The 26,029-nt window shown below is 42.8% G+C and overlaps 5 protein-coding genes and 1 long non-coding RNA gene across 6 annotated transcripts; 3 read left to right on the forward strand and 3 right to left on the reverse strand.

The window, feature by feature from the left end:
- Positions 1-45: 45 nt before the first annotated feature.
- GNBP3 (Gram-negative bacteria binding protein 3) lies at positions 46-1,859 on the forward strand. The gene has a single exon (XM_018007653.2). It carries the CDS (start codon positions 346-348, stop codon positions 1,807-1,809), a length of 1,464 nt encoding a protein of 487 aa, XP_017863142.1. The 5' UTR covers positions 46-345; the 3' UTR covers positions 1,810-1,859.
- Positions 1,860-2,004: 145 nt separating this feature from the next.
- Positions 2,005-2,879, forward strand: mRpL12 (mitochondrial ribosomal protein L12). The gene is made up of 2 exons (XM_018007659.2): positions 2,005-2,187; positions 2,251-2,879. The coding sequence occupies exon 2, from the start codon at positions 2,262-2,264 to the stop codon at positions 2,808-2,810; it is 549 nt and encodes a 182-aa protein (XP_017863148.1). The 5' UTR covers positions 2,005-2,187; positions 2,251-2,261; the 3' UTR covers positions 2,811-2,879.
- A 713-nt stretch (positions 2,880-3,592) lies between these two features.
- Positions 3,593-5,750, forward strand: LOC108613883 (uncharacterized). The gene is made up of 4 exons (XM_018007654.2): positions 3,593-3,729; positions 3,794-4,018; positions 4,606-4,764; positions 4,823-5,750. Exons 2-4 carry the CDS (start codon positions 3,808-3,810, stop codon positions 5,695-5,697), a joined length of 1,245 nt encoding a protein of 414 aa, XP_017863143.1. The 5' UTR covers positions 3,593-3,729; positions 3,794-3,807; the 3' UTR covers positions 5,698-5,750.
- A 10-nt stretch (positions 5,751-5,760) lies between these two features.
- On the reverse strand, positions 5,761-9,186 carry ValRS-m (Valyl-tRNA synthetase, mitochondrial). Its single transcript, XM_018007652.2, has 4 exons — positions 8,915-9,186; positions 6,666-8,854; positions 5,977-6,606; positions 5,761-5,920 (listed from the first exon to the last, which is right to left on the reverse strand). The coding sequence occupies exons 1-4, from the start codon at positions 9,018-9,020 to the stop codon at positions 5,870-5,872; spliced, it is 2,976 nt and encodes a 991-aa protein (XP_017863141.1). The 5' UTR covers positions 9,021-9,186; the 3' UTR covers positions 5,761-5,869.
- A 69-nt stretch (positions 9,187-9,255) lies between these two features.
- Positions 9,256-10,270, reverse strand: LOC108612257 (very long chain fatty acid elongase 4-like). Its single transcript, XM_089467917.1, has 4 exons — positions 10,110-10,270; positions 9,859-10,021; positions 9,618-9,789; positions 9,256-9,547 (listed from the first exon to the last, which is right to left on the reverse strand). The coding sequence occupies exons 1-4, from the start codon at positions 10,265-10,267 to the stop codon at positions 9,264-9,266; spliced, it is 777 nt and encodes a 258-aa protein (XP_089324043.1). The 5' UTR covers positions 10,268-10,270; the 3' UTR covers positions 9,256-9,263.
- Positions 10,271-22,072: 11,802 nt separating this feature from the next.
- LOC149269060 (uncharacterized) lies at positions 22,073-22,586 on the reverse strand. The gene is made up of 2 exons (XR_016269897.1): positions 22,377-22,586; positions 22,073-22,295 (listed from the first exon to the last, which is right to left on the reverse strand). It is a non-coding gene; the product is annotated as an uncharacterized LOC149269060 (long non-coding RNA).
- Between the last annotated feature and the right edge of the window lie 3,443 nt (positions 22,587-26,029).

Consider the following 26,029-nt stretch of genomic DNA (forward strand, 5'->3'; position numbering starts at 1 on the left):
CATTTTAAATCGATGGGGCCACACTGGTATCGTACCAGACTATCGAGTCAGCGAGGGAGCCATAAAGGTCGCGCGCACTTGACCAATTCAAATTTTTGATAGCTACTCAATTAATACGATTTATTTAAATAGTCACTATTATTTAAAAATTGATTGGTTGCAGATACTTTCGTCTTTCGACTGCAATCAGTTAGTTCACCGCTGTCAGACCGGTTTATGTTGTCATTTCAATTAGACAACTTTATTGTGTATATACCCAGAACGAATACCGGTTTTGTGATAAGCGGCTCTATTTATATATAAGATTGTTCCCATCAGTGCGCATTTGTGATTCTTAGAACGGAGATGTCGCACGGTCTACGCTGCGGGGGTTTCCTGCTATTTTTAGCATTGGCTAGCGGCTACACAGTGCCAAAAGCCAAAATCGAAGTGTTTTATCCCAAAGGATTTGAGGTGTCCATTCCACACGAGGAAGGGATAACGCTGTTTGCCTTCCATGGCAAGCTGAACGAGGAGATGGAGGGTCTGGAGGCGGGCACCTGGGCACGTGACATTGTCAAGATGAAAAACGGACGTTGGACTTTCCGAGATCGACAAGCTGTGCTAAAACCAGGCGATGTTCTATACTATTGGACCTACGTTATCTACAACGGCCTGGGTTATCGCGAAGACGACGGCGCCTATGTAGTCAGTGGTTACAATGGCAGCACACCCGTTTCATCGACTCCAGCAACCCGTGTGCCTAGCCCGGACTTTACTTTCCCAACTCCAGATATTGACATCAGACTTGGCAACTGTGAGGCGCCCAAGACTCAAGCCAATGGCGCTCCAGTTCGATGTGCGAATCAGCAAATCTTCGCGGATGACTTCAATGGCGGCAAACTGGATGCATCCAAGTGGAAGCTGGAGCATCGTTTCTCTGGTGCTCCAGACTACGAATTCAACATCTATGTGAACGACGCACCTCAGACGTTGAGCCTGCAAAACGGACATGTGCAGATCCAGCCCGTCGCCACGAAGCGTTTCTTCAAGCGGAGATTGGGGGAGATGCTAGATCTGGGAGGCGAATGCACGGGCGAGAAGAACTCGGCAGATTGTGTGCGAGATCCAAGTAGGAGGCGCGACAAGCTGCCTCCACTGGTGAGTGCGCAATTCTCCACCAAGGAGAGCTTCTCCTTCAAGTACGGACGAGTCGAGGTGAGAGCTAAGATGCCCAGATCGAAGTATTTGGTGCCTCAGCTATGGCTGCAGCCCAAGTACAATGTCTATGGCAAGGAGGACTATCAGTCGGGGCAGGTGCGCATCGGCTATGCGCGTCAGGTGCCTGGCGGCCAACTAGATCTATATGCTGGCATCCTGCTCACTTCCAAGGAGCCGTTGCGTTCGGCCAAACTATGCCATAAGCTGGGCACTGGCGCTAGCAGCGAGGATTGGAGCGATAACTTCCACAATTATACGCTAGAGTGGACGCCACGTCAACTGAAGTGGTTCGTGGATGGACGAGAAATATGTTCCCAGGGTAGTGATTCGGGTGCGTTTAGTAGCACCATCGCAGACGACCAAAGGCTTCCGAATGTGGACGAGCTGGAGAAGGGCACAGGAATTGCGCCATTCGATCAGGAGTTCTATTTGACGTTTGGCCTCGGCGTAGCGGGCTTCAATGAGTTCTTCTACGACAAAGAGAAGCCATGGCGTGACCAGGACACCATTGCCATGACACAGTTTCTGAATAGCATCAAAGACCGACTGGATCAGTGGTGTGATGACGCTGAGCTGAAAATAGATTACGTCAAGATTTTTTCTGTATAAAATGATTAAATTTTTATGAAGTCAATTCTTAATTTGAACTCAAAAAGTAATTTATATAATGCTCTGAATTATTTTCAAAAACTGATATTCTTTAAAGTCAATTATCAAAAACGTTTACCTTATTACAAACATTTTTATCATTATAAATTTTTTATTTTTATTTTTTTCATTATATAAATATTTTTTAAAAATTTAACTTTTGTTCTTTCAAAGTTCGATAGCTCGATTAAAAACTACGGCCACACTGAGCGAGCACACTGCGCACATCGATAGCTGTGTCACGAACAGCTGTGCATTAATTGAACGTGTTTTTGGTAAACTCACACCACTAGTGCTCACATAACCCTCTGCGGCTTTTGCCTATTAGAAAAAACACAAGTAATTATAATACTATTTGCTTAAAGTTGATTTTCTAACTTAAAACACGATTCTGTTTTACAGCTGTATTCAAAATGCAAGTCACACGTCTTGTACTTCGTCAACTGAGACGTCAAATCACTGCGCAACGCCAGTACAGCGCCGCTGCTCCTGCTGCTGCTGCCGCAGCTGAGAAACTCGTGCCTCCAGTGCCGGAAGGTGTAGCCAAACCACCAAATCCAAAACTAGACAGCATTGTCAACAACATAGCTGCCTTGAATCTGCTCGAGGTAGCTGAGCTTAGCACGTTGCTGAAACAAAAGCTAAATCTGCCAGAGACTGCATTTGCGCCACAGTTCGCGGCGCCTGGTCCAGCGCGTAGTGCGGCTGCCGAAGATGAGGAGGAGGCGGCGCCCAAGAAGGTTCAAACCGCCTTCAAGGTGAAGATGATCAAATTCGATGAGAAGCAGAAGGTGGCGCTAATCAAAGAGGTCAAGAATCTGCTCGAGGGCATGAACCTTGTGCAGGCCAAGAAGTTTGTTGAGAGTGCGCCGACCATTGTGAAAGAGGACGTTACCAAAGAGGAGGCTGAGAAGCTGAAGGAGGCGCTGGCCAAGGCGGGAGCAGTCATTGAAATTGAATAAGCTAAAACTAGTTATTTGTTGTAATAAAAACCCATACAGCGTCAACTTGCTGTCAACTAAAATGAAAAACGTGACACACACACATGCTTACCTACGGAAAGAACTGTTATTTGTAGCAACATTGTTGCAACTTTCTAGTAAACAATTCCCCAAGCACTTTTACCTTTCTGAATGAGTTTAAGCCTTAATTAGTGGCGGCATATGTACTAACTGGTCGTAATTAGTACAGCTTCGCTAATTAAAGTCGTGCGCTATGTCCACCACCAGCCGATGAATGCAATTTCGGCAGCGTTGCCACTGCCAGCCGAATCAGTACCGTTACATCATTTTGTAATAGCGCTTAGAAATGAGAGTGCTAACTGGTATAAGTAAAATTCAAATTGAGCGATTAAGGCAGATCGAGCGAGTCACACTGTTTACTCGAATTCAAACGAAAGCAAGCACGGGGCACTTTCTACGCTGTCCGGGAGCCATCGTCGCATGACGATTGTTCACGCGTGTTCTCAAATTAAGTGCGTATGTCTCGGTTCGCCAGTGGATTGTATACCTGGTAAATCACTTTCATCGACCCGTTCATTTGTTTGCTGTCATTTATAAATGGTATACATATTTTTTTTTCTTTTTTACAGAATGCTCCAAATATTTGCAGCCGCCGAAATAAACTCCACACGACTTTGCCGCCATGGAAAAACTCTGCTTTGAGAGGCTGGAGCAGAGCGTCGCGGTCTATCAATTAGCACCTGCCTCGTTCAGCACCTGCGTCGCCAGCATCTGCGCCCCATTGTGGCATAGTAAGCTCCTCAATTGTGGCCTGCGTCAGTCTCAGTCTCAATCGAAACATAGACGCGTACAATACGTTCTCTCTCCCGTCTTAGGGGTAACTGTAAAAACCGAAAGTGGAAGTGCAGAGCAAATATATGTATATATGAACAAATATACATATATATATATATATATTTGTAGCTATTTATATATTTGTTTAGTTATATAGTTAACCATGTCCGCTCGCACACATTCCACGCGCATCTTGGCCGTCGTCGCCCTCTTCTTCAGCAGTTACATCGTCGGAATTTACAGCGCGGCGCGGACCAGCCTTCAGCTAGCTCCCCTGAATGCGACTCGCAGCGAGAACAGCTCTCTGGATGCACTGGACGCGACACTGGTCTCAGAGAGGAGCTTAGCGCGCAGCAGCTCGAGAAATCCTCGCTGTAAGTGGAAAGTAAAAACCTATTTTTTGAGTTCTCCTTCTTCGTCTCGTTCTTGTTGTTGTTGTTGAGTGATCTTCGATCAAAATATATGTATGTGGGTCAGTTCTTAATTATCACCCAGTGCGCATTTCCGTGCTGAGCTCTTTAGTCTTAGGCACGCATTGTCACCGCCTGACCGAGCAGCAATTCACTCTTGTTACTGGATTCATGGACTACTTTCTTACGATGCCAAAAAAAGTAGATCAGCGCTGGGCAGAACCTGAAAATCTTAAGGAGAGTCCAAAGATTATAATAGTAATCATAATTTCAATTGAATTTCTTTCAATTACAACATTAAAAGGATAGAATGGTCTTTTAAATAGATGTAGTATAGCTTTATCTATAGATTCATCCTTTCTAAATAATTAGTCGCTTTTCCAATAATAATTGCCTTGATTAGCGAGTTCTCAATGCTAATTGATTCTTTATTAGAACTACATCGTATTTGTAAATGCAATATATTTATATAATATATTATATTTAAATATTGCAATATAAGAGTATATATTTATAAATCCCCACACTCACGCTTTCCCATCGTTCGGCAGGGTTTCCCTTCTACACGATTGGACGCTTCTCCAATGACATTTGCTTGGGCAACAACCTGCTCATGGGTACCTGCATGATAAACGGCGAGTGCAAGGACAACAATGGCGTCGCAGCGGGCAGTTGCTCCACTATAACCAATCAGGCCGTGTGCTGCATATGTAAGCCGATCCGAATACAGTCTCAATCAGTGCCTAATTCGATTTGCTCCTACATTAGATCAACGCACTTGTGGCGCCAGCACCAGCTTCAATAACACCTACTTCTACAACAGCAACTATCCGGCACCGTATGCGGGCGGCGGTCGTTGCACCATTGTTGTGACTCCGCCGGACTCAACAATTTGCCAGCTGCGCATCGATTTCATGGCCTTGTCACTGGCACCACCAACTGGCGATGGCTTGTGCACGACAGACGCGTTGACCATTTCGGGCGGCGCCTCGCAAGTGCCCACGATTTGTGGAGAGAACTCGGGTCAGCATGTCTATGTGGACTTCAATGGCGTCAGCCCCATAACCATTTCGGTGGCCACCTCGGCCGGTTACACGTTTAATCGCAATTGGCAACTCCAGCTGCGCATGATGGGCTGCACCTCGGCCACCTTGGCGCCCGCTGGCTGCCTGCAGTATCACATGACCTCCTCTGGCAATATTGCCAGCTTCAACTACGTGTCGGCTGCTTCCTCGGCGCTGAACTCCATCGGAGTGCAGGGCACAAGGCAGCTGGCGGGCCTGCGCTACGGCATCTGCATACGGAAGGCCACTGGCGTCTGCTCCATCACGTATAGACAGGTGTCCTCCGATGCATACTCCTTCACGATGACCAACGATGTGGGCGCCGTGGATCCCACGCTGCTGGCCACGTCAGCGGTGCAGAGCCAGGACTGCACCACGGACTATATCATCATACCAGCGCCAACGCAAGGTGGCACCAGTATGCCCAGCGACCGGTTCTGCGGTTTGGGCTTGGTGGCCACGACATCAGAGGCGAAGCCTTTTGTTGTCTACAGTGTGACGGACTCCAACGAGGAGATGGACATCTCGAATCGAGGCTTCTACCTGGCCTACTCACAAAACCCCTGCCCCGTGCTGTAGTCGTAAATGCTTGTCAACTAAAATAAAAGACTCTGAGAACAATAAGCAATAAATAGGCAATAATTAACTTATATATAACAGATATTAGTTTTATCGCATAGTTTTAGCTAACAATGTTTTAACTGTACATAATTTATCTAACACGATTGCGTGTGACTAGATGGAAGAGGGACTACGCCGCCAGACGTATCAGGTTGTCTATCTCCGCCTGCAGCTCTTTGATCTGTGAAGAGATAAGGATTAGCTAAAGATATATACATAGAGTACCCGGAGACTCACCCGATTATTGAAATGCGTCTTGGTAGCCGAGTCCGCCATCAGCTGGAAGGCCTCATTGTCCACGCGCACTTTGTACTTTTGCAGCTCGTTGACCAACTTCTTCAGCTTCTTCTTGTTCGTCTTTAATATCTGCTCGCGCTGCTCCTTTGGTATTGGGAACTCCTCCTTTATGGTGATGCCAAAGGAGCAGAGTGCACCGGCAGTTGAGAAGAAGTTCAGTTTTTTGGAGAATTTCGAGTCCTCATTGAGCAGCTCCAGCTCCACGCAGCCGCAGCGCGTGAGCACGCCAATCTGTGCCAGATGACGACGCAGTATCGTTTCTGCTTCCTCATTCTGGGCAAACAGAGAGAGCTTTGGGGCATGACGATTGCTGATTTGATTGCGACTCTTCATCTGGCGCACATTGGTGCAGATGCTGACAATGTCAGCGACCTCCGCCTGCAGTTTAGGATCTTGATACTCGGACAGCTTGAGTTCGATGTTTAGTGGGACATGCTGCAGCAGCTCAGAGGCAACGAAGGGCGTGAAGGGCGCCAGGGCCTGCAGGCCCCAGCTGAGGCAGGCGGTCAATGTGCCCACATTCACGTAGGCATCATGGGTGCGATTCCGGATCGCTGTCTTGGTGGTTTCCTATTGGCAAAAAGTACAGAATTAGATCAAACACAATTACAGACAAGAGGAAACTTTACCAAATACACATCACACAGATTCTGATAGAAGAAATGCTTCAGCGCCGATGTGGCCATGTGGAAATTGTAGTTGGTGGAGCTTTCCGAGCATATGGCCAGCGTCTCAGCCAATCTGCCAATGATCCAACGGTCCCACATGCCCAGCTGCACGCCCTCCATCGTCTCGAACTCGTCTAGGGTAATGCCCAGAGACTGAGCGGAGCCCAGTGTGAAGCGCATGGCTTGCCAGATCTTGTTGAGGAACAGTTTGTTGGTGTAGCAGGCGGTCACATCGAAGTTAATGAAGTGGTGCTTGATGTTGTGGCTCAGCAGCGTGAAGCGTAGAGCATCGGTGCCGCACTCCTGAATGCCGTTCGGGAACATCTTGATGAGGCCCTCCGTGGAGGTTCTCAGCTCTTCGGGCTTGATTACGCCCGCATCGCACGATTGCTGCAGTGTGGCTTTCAGGCTATCCAGGCTGGCGCCCTGCACCACTTGCTGTGGCGTAACAATGTTGCCCAAGCTCTTGGACATCTTGCGACCCTGAGCATCGCACACGATGCCATTGAGCAGAATGCGCTGAAAGGGAGCCTTCCCAGTCAGCTTCAGTCCCATCATCATCATGCGAGCGACCCAGAAAAAGAGTATATCATGCCCCGTCTGCATCAGATCGAGTGGATATTTCTCCTTGTAGATCTCGTTGGGCCAACCAGCTACGGAGAAGGGCAACAGTGACGAGGAGAACCAGGTATCCAGCACATCCACGTCTCGACTCAGCCTCACCTCTTTAGTGCCCAATTTGCTGATTGCCTTCTCGCGCGCCGTCTTCTCGTCAGTGGCCGCCACCCAGCAGCTGTTGCCCCTGGAGTCGAAGGCCTCGTAGGCGGGCACCTGGTGACCCCACCACAGCTGGCGAGAGATGCACCAGTCCCGCGAGTCCGTTAGCCATCTCTCCCAGTCCGTCTCGAACGTTGAGGGCATAATTTGCAGTCTTCCGCTCTTCAGCTCCGACAAGGCAGCCTCGCACATGGACTTGGTCTTAAGGAACCACTGCGGCACCGTCATATACTCAATGACATCCTTCGAACGGGAGCAGATCGGCAATTGCATGCTATGCGCGCGTACCTCGCGCAGCAGTTCCATCTGCTCCAAGCGCTCCACGATGAGATCGCGTGCCTCAAAGCGGGGCTTGCCTTGGAACTCTGGGTATGCATCATCGATCTCGCCGCTTTCGGTGAAGACGCGACGACCCGTCAGCTTGTGGCGCGTGGCCATCTCGAAATCGAATTTGTCGTGGGCTGGAGTTAGCTTCACAGCGCCGGTGCCAAACTCCATATCAACAGCGATGTCAAAGATTAGGGGAATCGTGTCGTCTCTGAAGGGATGCTGCAGCTGCACTTCCTTCCGGTTGCGATATTTGGTATAACGCGGATCAGCTGGGTGCACGGCAACTGCCACATCTCCCAATATGGTTTCCGGCCTGGTGGTGGACACCACAATCTCCTCCGGCTTGCCATCATTATCGAGCTGGCCATCGACTACGCGATAGGCAACGTCAAAGATGCGACCGAAGAGCACATTCTGCTCATAGCCCGGCACGGCTACTTCGACGGGCTCCTTAATCTCCAACGTTTCCACTTCGATGTCGGAGATGGCAGATCGCAGGGCGCACGACCAGTTGACGAGCGAATTGCGCCGCTTGATTAGACCCTCCTCGAAGAGTTGTATGAAGGCCGCGCTGACGGCATTGGCCTGCTGTTCGTCCATGGTGAAGTACTCGTGCTGCCAGTCGAGCGAGCAGCCCAGTTGACGCAAGTCCTGCACAATTCCAGCGCCCTTCTCGGCCTTCCATTTCCAGACCTCCTCGAGGAAGGCTTTTCGTCCAATCTCCTGTCGCGTTTTGCCTTTCGTCGCGGCCAAGGTGCGCTCCACGACCACCTGTGTGGCAATGCCCGCGTGGTCCGTTCCCGGCACCCACTGCACGTCGTAGCCCAGCTGCCTCTGTTGCCTGGCTATCACGTCCTGCACTGTGGCCATCAGCGCGTGGCCCAAATGCAAGTTTCCGGTTACATTTGGCGGTGGCAGGATCATGCGATAGGGCCCACGGTTGCATCCACTGCTCAACTCCTTCGTGGGCTCTTTTTCACGCTCCCAGTATGCCTCCTCCACGGGCTTTGGCTGATAGCCCGCAGCCAAAGACAGCTTGGGGCCTGCGTGAAAATCTTTCCATTAGCCGGCATTTTGTTGAAAGAAAATCACGATCCACTCACCTCTGGCTGCGCTGCAGTAGAGCCTGGCAGTGACATTTAGCAATTTTGGATGACATAAGTGTTTGTGTTTGACTAAATTGCGGGTAACTACTTTAATAATTTGCATTATTTCAATTCCGATGCGTTGAGGAGCCTCAACAGTTGTTGTTATGTCAACTGACAAGGGGCAGTGTGTGCACAACTTTTGAAGGTTCAAAATACAAATACGAATACAAAACAGCTGATTTCTAGAGCTGAGAGCGATAGTTTTGCCTGGATATCGATAAGAAATTCAAACAGTTGGGCGCCTAGATTGAATTGAATCGAATCGAATTGAATTTCTTGACAGTTATTTGGCTCTTTATTGATGTTAACTGCATTTCGTATATTTCTGCGAATAAAAGCGACCAAAGAGAAACAGAAATGACAGCATGTAGGCCACTCCCGTATAACTGAGCCACGGCTGGTATTCACATCTGCTCACAATCGCCTGAGCACCCCAGGCCAAGCCCAATGCGAATTGCAGCAGCTGCAGTGCTGTTAAGTAACGTTTCCACCATAGATACGGGTATAAACGAGGTCCCAGAGCGCTCAGTGAATAATATCCGTACATAACGATGTGCACAAAGGAGTTCATCAAAGCCGGCACGAAGGCTGCAAAGGGACAAGCGCTCTAGCAGTAGCAGAAGCGAAGGCTTAAAGGGTTATGAATGGGAAAACCTACTTGAGCCAGTGGGTATCCATTTGATTACTATCCAGCATATGACAAACATGCTGCTGTGATGATAGACGTGCAGAAAAGTCAACTGGGACCACTTTTTGCGCAATATAAAGAAGAAAGTATCGGCAAATTCCAAGATCTTTGATATGTAGAACCACCAAAAGGCAGACGCCAGCTGTGGAATGTATTGCAGCTCAATAAATATATGTACTTTTATTTTTCATGTTAAAATTTCTCGACTTACGCGAATTTCAATCGGATCATAGCTCACTTTACAAGGCTGACACTGTAAGCTATAGTCGAGGGCCCGCGACGTCGTGTAAAGCTGCAGGCAAATATATCCATTCAGCAAGGCCATGAACAAGTTGTAGCCGAACAATGGAAGGCGCAACTGAAATGCCTGGCGACTGCAACCGGAGAGGGGAGCCAACGTGGGATTGAAAGAGAATATGATGGCATTTGACGGCACACGGCCACACCCACACAACCACCCACCTGGCCATCCATTTGGGCGCAAAGTGCAGCAGCAGCAAGTACAAGGCCAACAGCAAGGCGGCATTCCAAGGCGAGGCCACCAATGGCCAAGATTGTGTGCGCTCATCCGCCAGCTCGGCGAACGGATAGCTGTCCAGGAAGGCAATGGATGATGACATGACCTGTCGACACACAGGAATGCCAAAACGTAACTAACTTCAATTGCTGCCGCGCCGCTGACTTTTTATAATGTTCAGCTGGGCAGCGATGCGTATATACTATGTATATAGAGATATATACATATATATATGGATATAGATATAGCTATACTTAGATTTTTATATTCGTACATGTTATGATATGATTTTCTTTAATAAGAAACCATTTGACCCCTAGAACGAATCAAGCATGACTGAGGCTGAGTTGGGGTCACAGTTAGCTGAAGCAGTAACTCTTATACAGTATAAGACTGTATGGCAATGATATAGCATGTATGTATGTATATGTGATTACAATGTATCTATAAACTCTCTTCAATCATCGTTTCAATTTGATAAACTTGACATTTGGCTGGCTTCCATATGAAGAGCCAAATGTTGAATGCATGGTAAATATATATATATTTGTATACTGTAGACTACTTTTGGGTAAAATAGTTCTGGGTTTTATGGAAAGGTAAGTAGCGAATAGAAGATGAAGTGAACTTAAAGTGAATATTTGCATATATCTGTGATTATGAAGACAAGCTTATTACAATAGATAAAGCTCTCTTTAATCTCTTGTAGTATATATTTTAAATATATTTTATATGTCTCTGTCAGCATTGCAGGGTGTTTGCTAGTCGATCACTCCCACTCCTTTGCCATATATAATTTCTATTTGCTTTATCGTAAAAGTGCAGTTGGCGTAACAGATGAATAAATCAAACGTGAGCGGAAAATTAAAAAGCCAAAATGTTAAATAAACATTTGTCGATGCAACACCAATGGAGACTTGGCTGCCTGTGAGTCCAGGTGCTTCGATTTGAGCCAAACATTTATGTTACCTGTGCAGCTGAGCTGCTGCTGGGGGCTTGTAAAGTTATCAATGTGTGCGACTTGGCAATGCACAATGCTTGCCACAAATAGTGAATGCATTCTGCTCAGGGCTCCTTCGGCTGCCAGCCAAAATACTGAGAAAAGTGTGCAGTCGGGTGTAACTGCTGGCACAATACTCGTTTAAGGGATCTTTTAATTTTATTCAAATAAAAATAAAACTGTATAACTTTAAGCTTGTGTTATATTTCTTAGACTTTGGCACGCCTCCAGTGGGCATACTTATACTTATACTCATTCAGTTTCTGCGCACAAATACTCCCGCTCTACACTCCCCGAGCGAGTGCATTCTAAAGAAGGCAAAAGAAATGAAAAAAAAAATCCTAATGCTCTGCCCAGCTGTTGTACTTTTAGCAGCCCTTTGGCCCTCTTTACTTATTCTGACTTTGGCTCCATTTTCTATTATTGTTTTCTTTATTTGTATTGCTGTACGTGTCTCAGCACCTAGGGCACTTTGTGACCTACTCTAACTCCCTGCATAACCCAGCTCGCTCTCTCTCTCTATCTCTCTGCTGTTGCTGCTGCTATGCAGTCGAGCAGCTGCGCTCAAAATACTGTTCAAAACTAAACTTTTCGAGCATTATATATATTATATATATTTTTATACATATGTATATATGTCTATATCTATATATCTGCCATTTGACATCCGCTGCATTTAGGAGTCGCCTGGAAAAAATAAAATTGTCTCCACCAAACGTCAATTTTCATTAAACAAATGTCACAAATGTCATAGACTCAAAATGGCCATCGCAGCAACTCTGTGTGTGTGTGTGTCAGCGTAACTGTGTGGGTGTGTGGTATGTATATATACATACATATGTACTCCCACCCACATACACTCTGAGGTTAACCATTTGGCTTTGCTTATCGTGAAGCAAAGGACGCTTTCATGCATGCCTCCTTCATGTCCTGCGGCAATGCGTGTCCTTTTGTCATACATATGTGCCCATGTGTGTGCCTCTATGTGAGTGTGCGTGCTTATGTATGCGTGTAATTAAGTTAGTGTGATTGCTATAATCAGCTGCGCCCACAAGTTTAGCCACCACAGCGCAACAGTGCAAACTGAAGATCATTTTGCCTGCGTCTATCCCTTCTCCCTCCCCCTCTCTCTTCCACTATCTAGCCATTCCTTAGGGCCAGCATATGCAGCCCCACCCAGTCTGCACACATTTTTGATAGATTTGTTGGCTATGCTGTTCATCATTTGGCCCAAACACCTCGTTGCGCTCGTCGTCCGTTCCGCAATGTTGGCTCTGCCATTGCCAATGCTCGTTGCGGCTTACGGATGACATTTAGAGGGCCGAGAGGCGATGGGGCGATGGGGTGGAGGTCATCAGGGGTCGTGGCAGGACATGGTTTTTGTCAGCTGAAGCTTATCGCGCTCCCATTCTCGCCGAACCCAATGTGCTCCACGTGAGTTATTAAATAGATTACAGTTTTGTGTTTTGGGTCGGACTTTTGCATACATGCAGACAATGTGTCAGCGAGCATGTTTTGCACTAACAGCATTCATTCACAGAAAGAGAGAGTACGAGAGGGCGAGAGACAAGGAGAGAAAGAGTGTGTGTGTGAGTGAGAGAGACAGTCAGAGTTGTGGCACATGCATGAGCGCTCCATGAAATTGAGTTTCTATTTCGTCAAGCTCGTTGCTATTTATGAAGTCTATAGAAAAGCTCACATAGAAGCTGGTACAAATATTATTTTACAAGAAATAAAAGTGAAAAAAAACAAAGGGTCTATCTATGGATACATTTTAAAATATATAGACTACAAAAAAATATGATAAAAAAAAATGAGAAATTTTTAGTTTTAGATACTCTTAGCGTTATGGCCACTTAGATATTTTACAACTCGAGAAAGTTTTTGGAAATAATTTCCTAAAACAGATAAGGTTATATAATATGATTTATTTTAAAAAATTATATAATAATAATTAAGTTAACATACAGCAGCACTAAAGAGACAATATTAAAAAAATCATTAATTAAATTTAAAAAAAAAAAGATTTATTTTATTTATTTATTTATTTATTTTTTTGATTTTGCAGTTGCTTAGCAACTTTATAACAATTTAGTTAAATTCATTTTCATATCAATATTTACAAATATTTTACTGTCGTTTTCCATTCTACTCCTTTATAGCTCATAAATTTGCTTAGTTGCAACAATCGCTGTCATGGATGCAAGTTGTCTATCAGAACTCGCTGTTGTTGCCGTCGCTCTCGGGGCAGAGCTCGCTTCAATCTTTTCTTTAATGATTGCAGCAAGTGGCACGCTTCGCTGCTTTTGTTGCTTGTTTGTTTGTTTGTTTGCTGTGGCAAGTGGCAGATTGAAACCGGATACGAAGACAGGTCACTGGCATCGCTGTCGATGCTCGATGGTCGTTGGCTGTTGGCCGTTGGTAGTTGCAGCTTGGCTTTGTTGTTGTCCGCAACATTTCCGGCTCAAAGTGACAAAGTGCTCGCCGCTGTATTAAGAAATCATTTCGAAAACTGTCTCAAAGGATTTATTATTACTTACTATTGGTTGCTGCTGCTGCTGTTGTTGTTGTTGCTGTTGTTGCTGTTGCTGCTTCTGCTATTGTTGTTTGCAGCCGCTGAATGCACACATAAATTGCATAACATGACCTCCTCCACTCACTGTCTTTTGTGTCTAGGACTCCTCTCTCTCTCTCTCTCTCCCTCTCTCGCTCTATCTATCTCTCTTTCTATCTCTCTCTCCATCTTTACTGGGATGGATGCAACTGTGCGTGGCTAAGTGTGCAACATATTTTATTTGTATTTCCTGTATTGCTGAATCGAGGGCAGATCCTCTGCTGTAGCCTTCCTCCTTATTCCTCTCTCTGCTCTCTTTAGATAGTGCCTTTGTGCAGTCACTAGCTCCAGCATGGCTGCTCCACGTCTTATTCACGCTTCGGCTGCTGCTTCTATTTCTGTGCCAACTGATTTTTTAGCTCTATGTCTGGCTTAAGCTTTCTCCTCGTTTCATATTCTGCTACTGCCTCAATCTCATTCCTCTGCTTCTGCTTCGTCATTTGCTACTGCTTGTACTCGTCGTCCATCTTAAACTCTCAAACTGCTGATCCAGCTCTACATCCTCCTCCTGCTCTAGCTCCCAATTCTACCTACAGCTCACAGTTTTCCTTCCACTTCTATGCATTGTCTGATCTAGCTCTCTGAGCTGCTCCTCGTTCAGTTTGTATTCCATGTCATGCTGCAGCTTATGTTTAGCTGCTGTTCCTTCTCCTGCTCCCATTTCAAATGTAGCTTCAATTCCTATTTCTAGCTCTATCTACATGTACTGTTCCGCCTCTTTCTCCACTCACACCCCATATTCTCTCCTCCTACTGCATCTGCTCCTCCACTTATCCAACTTCGAATGCCGTTGGCGTTGTCACAACACTTTGATACGCGTTATTTACAACACATTTGTCTTGGCTTCGGCTCGGTTAGCTTGCAACCAGCAACAAAAGCAACAGGAAATAACAAGCAGGAGCAGCAGCAGCAGCAGCAGGTGCTTTGCAGCATCTTTATTGCATTTTCCGTTTCCTATGCTCACTCGAGTCGAGTCAGCATTTGAGGTATTGTTTGTTCTCTAGCCAAGAGCGCATATAAATGGTTTCGAATTTAATTTGTACCCTAAGTTGCGCTCAATTGTTGTTTAGATTGATGAACTGGCCAAAATTGTGTAAACTGAGAGGCAATCGGAATAGACGACAGACAAAAGACAAGCGCTTTGAGTCTGAAGTGAGCTGGAAGTGATGCAAGTTATTGCTCAATAGGGAAGTGTATGTGAAGCTATAGATAGATAGATCTTCATTTGGCTGTAATATATCAAGGATCAAGTTAGTTTAGTTATGGGATTTGGAATTAAGGATTGTATCTTGTATCTTGTATCTTGTATCTTGTATCTTGTATCTTGTATCTTGTATCTTGTATCTTGTATCTTGTATCTTGTATCTTGTATCTTGTATCTTGTATCTTGTATCTTGTATCTTGTATCTTGTATCTTGTATCTTGTATCTTGTATCTTGTATCTTGTATCTTGTATCTTGTATCTTGTATCTTGTATCTTGTATCTTGTATCTTGTATCTTGTATCTTGTATCTTGTATCTTGTATCTTGTATCTTGTATCTTGTATCTTGTATCTTGTATCTTGTATCTTGTATCTTGTATCTTGTATCTTGTATCTTGTATCTTGTATCTTGTATCTTGTATCTTGTATCTTGTATCTTGTATCTTGTATCTTGTATCTTGTATCTTGTATCTTGTATCTTGTATCTTGTATCTTGTATCTTGTATCTTGTATCTTGTATCTTGTATCTTGTATCTCCCTCATATCTTCTGCCATTTCCTAAAACTAGTTTTTTTTTATCAAAAACTCGACATTGATTATTGAACAGCTTTTGGCAACTGCAAAACATTAATTCTTGCCTTAATAGAATTAGTTGTAACATTTGCCCATTTATTACCTTTCGGACTGCCTGAAACTCCGCCATTCATTGCTGAGCAGCAGGAAACCCTCTTCAAGTCAAATTATTGCAGTCATCAAACACTTGCCCTAGCTGCTTCACACTTTCATTTCAGTAATGAATTAAATTAAGCTATGAAAATTGTGGAAACCCCTTAAAGCTACGATAAAAGCAACGACAAAGGCAAACGCCAGCTTAGACCTGGGCCACAAATATTAATTGCATTTTAATGACTTTATTTTGTCGAATATTTTGCCACACAAAAAGCCATTAAACTGATTACTTAGACACAGCCATTGACACCTCAGGGGCAACGTTTCTGCTGGACTAAGAAATCTCTGTTCGAGCTATAAGGAAGTATCAAAATGTGGCAGGGAAGAATGCAGTGAACGGGTATGCACGAATCGAAGATGCTCTGGCGAAGAGCATTTTTTATATATATAGAGAATCAGGTGCATCATAAAAATATAAAAATGTAAAAAATTAGATAAAAGTCGGAGCTATTGAAAAATGTTCTTGTTAATATTATCTTTCAGGGCTCGAGCTCGTGACTTTGCAGTCTAAAAAGATATTAGCCATTACCTCCCTCGTCAGCTTTACTTCTACACACACATTCATTAGTCCGCTGCCTTCATTTATTGACTCCCCAAAATATTTGCAGGGTATAAGAACAAGAAAAGACGGAGCTTTTGCAGTGTTCAATGTGAATTGCTTTTCTATCGGAAAACTGACAATATTTGGCAACTGGGAGAGAGACGAGCCAGCAGCAAAAAAAAAAAAAAAACTAAGTCCAATTGGCAGTTGCATAAAATAAGTTCTACAGTTGCCTGTGGCCAAAACAGTCGACAAAGCATACATATATGTATACATACATATATATATCGACCAATGGACAATAAAACAAATCGCATAGAACTTCATTTTCTGTGCCACATTTGACATTTATTGGGACTGGGCCATAAAAATGTTCGTAAAGTGCTGAAGGCAAAAATCCGTGTTTAATTAAGTTATAAAAATTGTTGGCTCATTTGGTCTAGTTTCGTTTCGAACTTGCTCAGTGCTTTTTCTCTTGACCTCAATCTGGATCTATTTTAATTGGTTACATTTGTGCTTCATTATTGGCATTAAGCGGGTCACAAAATCATTTCATTTTAAGCCAAGGTTGTCAATTTATTCCAGCAATATTTGGCACAAATTCAAACATCAAGTTCATTTGCGAAGCGTTTAAAGAGCTTAAGAGCTAGACGTTTATTTCATGTATGTGACAGATTGAAAGTTATTTAATATTTACCAGGCATTTTAACATGGGGATTCGCTTGAAACTAGTTGAAAAATGTTTGGCTGCACTTCTGCGAATTTAATTTAACATTTATTGCTTAGCCAAGTGTGAGCGAGAAACTTGTCTGAATTTGACATCAAAGGTTGCCAGACTATTCGAAATGGTATATACCCGCAACTTTAACATTACTTAAAACTTTAATTGCCTAAACAACTTTAATTAAAATTTCGGTGCATAGAGACATTCAATTTTATCAGACTGTTAAAAATACTAGTAATATTTAACAGCAAGTTTAACAATTAGTTAATTTATGAAGCTCTTTAACTGATTTTCAATTGTAGCTATTATATTTCAATTTTAATTCTTATCTGAAAAATTCATAAATTTCCCATGAAACTCAATTTAAGAGCACTTAATTGCTTTTTGGTGCAAGTTCATACAATTACTTCTCTTTACTATATGGCAGAGTTACCAGACTACAAAAGTTATGCCATGAACTTTATCTGCTGGCTAGCCCAAATGCTTTTTCAGACTTTTAATGCTCTATTCTTTCACTTAAATCGGTTATTTATAAGAAAGTTCCTTAAACAATGTTTGGCCATAATTTTATATTTGTTTTGTGCTTTGTGATATATTTTTTTTTTTCGATTTCTATTTTCTATTTTCTATTTGCAACTTTTTTCGTTGTATAATTTATGAAAGTTCGCATGAGTTCGTGCAACTTATTTTACAACTTCTTTATCCGTTTCCTTATTTGTGTCTATGTGCATGCTCAAGACTCTATATCTCCCTCCCTCTCCCTCTGTCTGCCGCGCTGTCTAGTGCCTCTCACACCCACACACACACACACACCAATAAACTGCAGAGCTAAGCTTAACTGCTTGCATACTAGTTTCAAAGTCAGCCAGGGCCAAGGCGTTGCATTTGTCTCTACCATGAATCATGGCGTGTGTGTATGTGTATGAGTGTGCGTGCGTGTGTTGTTTTATGGTCCAGTCTGTTGGTTTGTGGCCAAAATACGAACGAGCGTCCCGCTCCCCCGTGTGCATGAGAAATGCTTTGCCTGCGGCGCTGCGTTTGCACTTTGCTGCAATTTTTAAATGCCTTTCTAATGCAGTGCAGTGCAGTGGCAGTGGCTGAGGCTGCTGGTTCATTGGCCAGGCGACTGCTCGTAAATCCCGTCAGCTTATCGCAGGCGGCTGCGTGCGTGTTTGTGTGTGTGTGTGAGCATACTTAAAGCAACAATTTGTGCATTACTGCGATTTATTTGAGTTCGACATTTAAATTCTCTTGAGATAATGAAATGGCCCAAATGCAGTTCAGCTGTGCTCAAATTTCTGGCCTAAACGTTTGATTGAGTAGATCACATATGCAAATGCCTGAATTGAATTACGCTATCGGGTGGCCGAGTAAAACTTACACAGGTCAGCAAAATTGCCGAAGAGGTTAGGTTAGTTAGTACAATTTGAGTTGACTTTTGAAATTGCTGAAGAAGTTTTGTCTGAGAAATTTAAATTGGAAGAGATACATATATCAAATTAATTTGATGTATAACTGAATACTGTAAACTAAAGATTATTTAATTTTTTTTTATTTATATTTTTTAAATTAATATTTATTTATTTTTTCTCTGAGAGATCTCCGAGATAGCATTTATCCTTTTTGTATATTAATTATTATCTGTTAATTATGCAATTTAGAAGAGAGTTCATAATAATTTTAAAATATGTCGAAAGCTAGGGCAGTCAAATGAGCTTTACTTTATCTATTTACTGTCTAGAGTCGTAGCAACTTTTTGAAATTTGTAAATAATTTTTATTTATACCTGAAAAGTCAGCAGGAAAAAAATGAGGACAGTACGAGGAGCGTAGCTAAGCAGTAAATTTCACTAGCTAAACTCTTGCTGCTGAAAACAGGTTTAAAGGGATTTTTTTTTTTTTAAAGTTGTAAGAGTAAGCATTGAGTTTCTGAGCTAACGTAAATATTTTTTATGGGAAAGCCAATGTATATTAAAATAACAGCAAAAGTAGGCAAAAGGTTTTGAAAACTTGATTTAATATGGCTAGAAATGTTTTCTGATTTGGCCAAAAAAAAATCTGTGAAATTCTAGTATAATATTTCTCATTACTCAATTGTGCTGACTAGTGTTGGTGATGATAATGATTAGGCATTTAGTGGCAGGTGTAGTTGAGTGAATGTAAGTGTGTGTGTGAGTGTGTGCTTATGTGTGCCATTGTCTGTATGTGTAACAAGATATTTATGTATATGCATAGGTATATAAATATGCATATCAGCATGTCTCTCCCCATGTGTGTGCGTGTCTAGGTATCACAGTGTGTGTGTTCTCATGAGGTGTTACGACTAATTGTTTTGCTCTTTGAGCATTAATTCGATGCTAATTATGGCACAATACGCACAACAATAAATGCAATTAATATACTGCATCGGCAACAACAACAACAACAACATCGTACGCCAATTAAAATTGCATAATATTTGAGAGCTTTCGCTTTTGTTATGCGGCTCATATATCGAACTAATTTGATTTTTGTCATTTTTATTTTCTGCGGTTTTGTTGCCCAATTAAATTCGTCAACAGGTATTAAATTCCTGGCCTCACGTCTGTCTGTTTAGGCATGCAAAACTAAATTGTATTAAATAATTTGGCAAATCCAATTAGAATGCAGCTACAATAAAATCCATCGGCTTTGGTCGTTGTTAATTGAGTGCACAAAAATATTTGCACACTAATTGCTTTCGGCCATGGCCCGTGGCCGACTAAATTTGCAGCTTAAAGTGTGGCATTTAATTTAGATATTTATATAATTAATAAATACGAAATGCCGAGAAGCAAATAGAAGTAAGCTACTTAAGGAAACAAACAAGTTCTGCAGAGAAAGCCAACAAAGGGAAAAGATTTGTGCACAAAGCCACAAAAGAACTCCGCTGCAATAACAATGCCAAGCACAGGTTGCAACAAATAAGAATCTAATAAGAATCCAATTCATACTTTAGCAACGCTTTATTATTTTTCTGCGGCTGGCAGCACTCTTAAGTAAATACAAGTGAGAGTATATAATTCCAATTAGAATTCACAACAATCACTCAAGCTACAGTTGTGTATTTTACAGCAATCTGGCAGCTCTGCAGTAGACAGAAGTCACTAATATATTTCCCCTTAGTATTTCTTTGAAGTGTTTCTCCTAAGTCTTTCCGCTGTCTGTCATCTGTCTGCTTAGCTGAACGATCACACCCCTCACTTCACTTCAGATTAGTGCACTGAGCCCCACCAGACCTGAGCGACTGAAGAAATGCTGCAGCTGCTGCCCTTTATATAGGTCAACTCTCTCTCAGACACGACGTTGCGCTCGTATGTCCGTTGAGCCCGACGGCACGTAGAGATCGTGACGTTCGTGTTTTAAGTGACCAATGGGAGCACTCTCTTCTGCTTCAAGCTTCGTTTTACTCAAATATAAATGCCGAACGAATACTGCTGCATACATGCAGCAACTTAAACGATCTTCTGTCCCTCTTCTTCGTGCCTTGCTATTGGTGGGCAGACATTGACAGGGAGACAGACAGAGTTCCTACCTCTCTCTCTTTACAGACTGACTTACTAAGTAGATATATAGGCAATCAAACACACACACAGTTAAATGGGATTACCTGCTCTTGAATATATATGCTCTATAAGGCCAAATGTTGGTATGTTAATAGTTATAATGATTAGACGACTTAGACATAATTTTCTCTTGTTCTATACTTCTCTTCTGCATAGTCTGCCTCATTTGTGGTAATTTCATTTCATACCCATTTTCAGTGGATTTATTATCAATAGGCTAAACCACTTTCAAATAGATCTCTAGAAGTAGCATGAATTGGCACTGTTGTTTACTGCAGTGGCTTACAGCCAATTTGTTTCTTGTTTCTTGCCACAAAGAAAACATTGCATACTTTCGAGCGCTGCCTGCAAATGACATTCGCAGTGGCTTGAAGACGGTGCTATGGAGCTGCTTTATTATTTGATTTTTGTGCGCATTTTGCTTGCACTTTTTTCACTTATCAAATTACATGGCTGCATTTTTGCATTCGAAGTCGCGGTCGCTGCTGTCTTTGCGGCTGCTGCTGCCTTAGCTGCGTCTCCTGCTGATTTTATGGTTTTTGTGTTGTCAACGCAGCGAGTGGCAAAGTTTTGCTACCTTTGGCAAGGCAACTAGCATCCGCAGCACAATAAAAAACAACAAGTTATTACCATTGCTTTTAGTAGTTTTTATAACTTTTACGACTTTTTAATAAAGTTGCAATGCATTTGCTGTCGCTGGCTGCTGCTGCCGCTTTCGAACCCAAGACAAAGTTTCAAAGCCCCCGTTGGCAGGCAGCGAGTGTTGCTTGTAATTTAAGCACCACAAAGGGAGAGAGAGAGCGACGAGCGAGAGAAGAGAGAGGGGTACTGAGACAGAGTCAGTTATTCCGTGTCACATGTACACGTATGTCGCTGCATTAAGGACTTAAAGCAAAATGCGCTGAGGCTCTAAGCTCAAACCAACAAAGACAAACAGCAAACAATAGCAGGCAGCAGGAGCAGCCAGCAGGAGCAGCCAGCAGGAGCAGCCAGCAGGAGCAGGCAGCAACTAGAAGCCAATGATTCTGATACTGCTGCTAACTTTTCAGTGGCAAGAATGCTAATTTGTCACACACATACACACACACATACGCGCAGCTGCTTCTGATTACTGAACGGGAAAAGCTGGCCAAAACATTGCCGCTGCAATAACAACTATTGCTAGCAATCACAACAAACGAATGGAAAGTCTGACTTGCCAAATGCATTTCACATCAGTTTGTGCTTGGCCACTCCCACTGCCACTCTCTCGCTCTCCCTTGCTCTTCTGCCCCTCTTCTGCTTCGTTGTCTGCTATGCTTTGTCTGCGGTCTGTCGTAACTTTCGCCCACGTTTTGCTGCTTAGATATTAAAATATAGCCACAAAATGTCAAGCAGAAACCAAAAGTTATGTGCAAATTATATGTGCATCTCACTCTCACTCTCACTCTACCTCTCTATCTCTCTCTCCCTCTCTCTTATTCATTCTCTCTTTCTCTCGGCCACCCTCTGTTTGAGCAGCTTTAGTCAAATGCATTTGACGTGCAGCAAGTCAAGCGCTCAACGCATAAACTTTGATTTTTATTGAAATGTTTTGCTTTCATGCAGATTTCCGTTGCATTCGCTTGTCTCAAAAGTAAACTGAAATCGCCGCAAAGCCCTTCTGACATCCCAGCCAAAGTTGGGCGTCAGCTTCAGCTTCAGTTTTATGCAGAGCATTTTGCTAAATGATGACATAAAGCTTAACAAGTTTGCGTATCTGCAGCAATATTGAGGTGATGAAAAATTGAGAGAGTTCTTAATAGTTGGTTATTGGGCTTTATGATGTTCATAGTGTTACCTGATTGGCCGGAAATATTGCTTTTATTTTAGCGCCTTTGTATATGACTTTTATATCTTCAACTTGATTGACGGCGAATTCTGTTCTGATGCTTGGAGCAGAAGCGCTTTTATATATAATTTTCGTAAATTTAAATTGATTGACAGAAAGCGCCTTTCTGTGTGATTCTCATGACTGAAAAGTGATTTATTTATAATTGTTGGTCGCTTTATATTGACACCAGGAGAGGAATAATGACAGAAAGAGAAAAAGTGAAAGAGAGTGAGAGAGAATCAATATAATAATGAAATAATAACATAAATTTTATTACTATATTATGTTCTTTCTCTTTATTTTGCTCTTTCCTTCCCTCTATCTATATCGTCCTCCCTTTTCTTGTTCCGTCATTACTTCTGTCCTGGTCTTTCGCTCTATTTCTTTTACTCTTTCTGTCATTATCTTTTTTCTGTTTTCTTCGCCCTTACTCTTTCTGTCATCCTTTCTCTAATGCTTTTTCTCTCTATTTCTTTCACTCATGCTACCATTATCTCTTTCTATCTCCTTTCTCCTATCCGTATCGTCTTTATCGTTCTCTACTATATGTGTATGGAAATTTCACCCACAGACTTAATTGATATCACCCACAACGCCACAATTTTGCTGCACAGTGTATAATTTGTAGTTAAATGACCATTTTCATTCACATTTTAACAACACATTTTGGGTGGCTCGTCCGTTGTCCGGCATAGACCCTGACCAATGCATTGGTATTTCCGGCACGAGCACATCGAATGCCATTGACGTCGACTGCGTAAATGACGCCGTTGCATATTCGATTGTCCACGGTGGCATTTCTATTGCGACAATTGGCAGCAATCAGGCGGACAATTCGACAGCTTGTCGAAATTTGCATGCATTTCACTAATGCCACGCTGTTAACGCGTCTATCTGCCAACCCAACCCGTTGGCCTCCCCTCATTGTGAATCGCCACTGTGAATGAGTTTTAATGAAATTTCATTTTATTTACGCCCTGCCCATGCCCACTTGCGTGCTCGTTTAAACAGCTCTCAGATCTCTGTAAATTGCTCTTAATATATGTACTTATATATACATATATCTATATATGCATATGTGTATATGTAGTGCATGTATGTATGCGTATGCCGTATAACAGCCATTTCAGCACTTGCATGCCTTCAGATTGTGGAGTATTTGTTGCAACGGGCAATCAGCAGACGAAGTTATTCAGTTTTTGTTATAAGTAAATCCCTGTAAATACAGTAGGATCTTTAATATTGATCAATTTTCAAATTTAAAAGAAATTTTTGAGTAGGTATTAGGTATAGCGAGTCTTATATGCAGGCCTCAGTTGAGGCAAAAGGCAATCATATCGAGAAAAAGGTAATAATTTGGGAATTTTCAATTAATTAATAATTTAAAAAAATCATTTTTAAATTAAACCAATAAAGAAAATAATAATAAAAAAATATTTACAGTTAAATTTTTTATTAATTTAAATTTGAATTAATTAAAAAAAATAATAATAATTATAAAAAATACTTATTTCCAGTCCGAATTTATGGCCTTTCGAATGAGCCTCACTTCCAGTGCCTAGCCCTGCATATATAGAGCTTTTACCTGAGCTCATCTACAAAGAAATATAGTTCAGGTTATTCTTAGGTCTTCCTCTTGTAATGATATATTTTTAAGAATTATCTTCCATCTCGAGAGTTCAGTTTATTAACTGAAAAATCACAATTTAAGCTCCCTAGGCTTTCCACTCCATCTCTCAAACAGAAAGTGTTCATTGCTCTGTTACAGCGTATCTCCTAGTCCAGCAGACTTTCACTTGAATTTCTTTTGTTTTAATTTGAAGCGACATCAAAGAGTTGACAGCGATTATCGCTGGCAGTTAACATGTTAAAACCGTGACCAAAAAAAAGAGCAGCAGCAGCAGCAGGATGAGAAAGGACATGCAGGATATGCTCGCTTGTGTATACATATTATGCACGTATAATTGGCATGGCAGGCTCTTTATTTTAAACGCTCATTAAAGAGCGCGGACACATGAAACTGGTCATTTAATAAGCCAGCAGCCAGCGAGACTCCCAGACACTCTCAGCAGCTCTCAGCAGCTCTCAGCGATGCTCAGCGATGCTCAACAGCAGAGCACCTGATGTTCTTTTGCTGGTTATGCCTGTCCGCGGCAAAGTTTTTTAATTACTAAAGTTTTCAGCTCGCTGCAGCTGCAAATTAAATATCTACTTAATATTGTGCATTGCTGTTGTTGTTGTTGTTATTAAATTTCAAGTGAAAGCCACGCCCCCACGCAAGCTGCAGAGGCGACAAATGAGACGCGTTTAATGCCACTTGTCAAGTTGACTTATGGCCGTGTTGAAATCATTTGCACCTGAATGTCCGCCCAGCACACCTGCCCGCCACGCCCACACTTTGGGCCATGGGCATATCCATGCATTTGAAGCTCTTATGCACAAATGAGCAAAACTTAACAAGCGCCAGAGGACAGGCAGACAGACAGACAGACAGACAGACATTGAGAGAGACAGTCAGGCAGCAGCAGGCTGGCAAACGAGCTGTCTTATTACAGTTGCTCCTTGCAGCTCCTTACAGCTCCTCCCTGCCGCTCCTTGCGGCTCCTTGCTCCTGCCGATGCAGTCTGCGGTTGCCAGCGTCACGCCATTTGCCTTGAGCGTTAAGCATGCGGCTGCAGCTGCTGCTCATCCTGATGTGCGCCATCTAAGTGGTTGCCCCACGCCTCCTCCACCGCTGCATTCACCACCACAACCACAAGTCCTTCTCTCTCTGTGTGGGTGTGTGTGTATTTTGGTGCGCGAAACCGCTAGCGCAATTATTACTTTAAACAAATGGGCCAAGAACTTTTTGTTAACATAAAGTGCGTGGAAACTTAGAAGAAAAGCCTGCAGAGCACAAACAAAAACATTTGCGTTAGCTCTACGATGTTTCGATTTGAATAGAAAACGCTCTAACGCTCGCCCTCTGCGTCTCCCCCTGTGTCATCTTTCCGCTGATAGGGATAGTTTAGAAAAGCAGAGAGAAAGTCCAAAATAATAAACAGCAGTTTATAATAATATGAGATAGGAGAGATAATGTGCGAGAGAGGGAGAGAGAGAGAGGGTGAGAGGAAACAGGAGTTATAGAGTAAAAGCACAGAGATATATAGATAAAGTTAGCAGAACAATTATATGCATAAACATATACAATGAACAGAGATAGAAAGAAAATGGAGGAGTGAAAGGGAGGAAAAGACTTGGGATGGATAGTTTAGGAAGGAGTGAAAAACTGAAGGAGAAAACTGAAAACAGAGAAAACAGACAAGATCAAATAGAGAAAGGTGAAAGAGAGAAAGAGAGAGACAGAGGCAAAGTGATAGAGAGAGAAAGAGTGGGAGTAAAATAAAGATGAAAGGAATTTTATTGAGAGAGGAAATTAAAAGAGAGAGAGAGAGAGAGAGAGAGAGAGAGAGAGAGAGAGAGAGAGTGAGAGAGAAATAAATAAATAACTTATAGAGAGAAGTATCACTTGTATCGGTAGTAGTCTTTCTATTGTCATTCAGAATACCAATCCCTAAGACAAATCTTAGAACTTAAAAAAATCTTAGATTGCTTTTGTCTAGAGCCTTCCTCTACTCCTG

This window comes from Drosophila arizonae, chromosome 4 (assembly GCF_054131065.1).
Source record: "Drosophila arizonae isolate 15081-1271.41 chromosome 4, UAZ_ARI_1.0, whole genome shotgun sequence".
In the NCBI taxonomy this organism is placed as follows: Eukaryota; Metazoa; Arthropoda; class Insecta; order Diptera; family Drosophilidae; genus Drosophila; species Drosophila arizonae.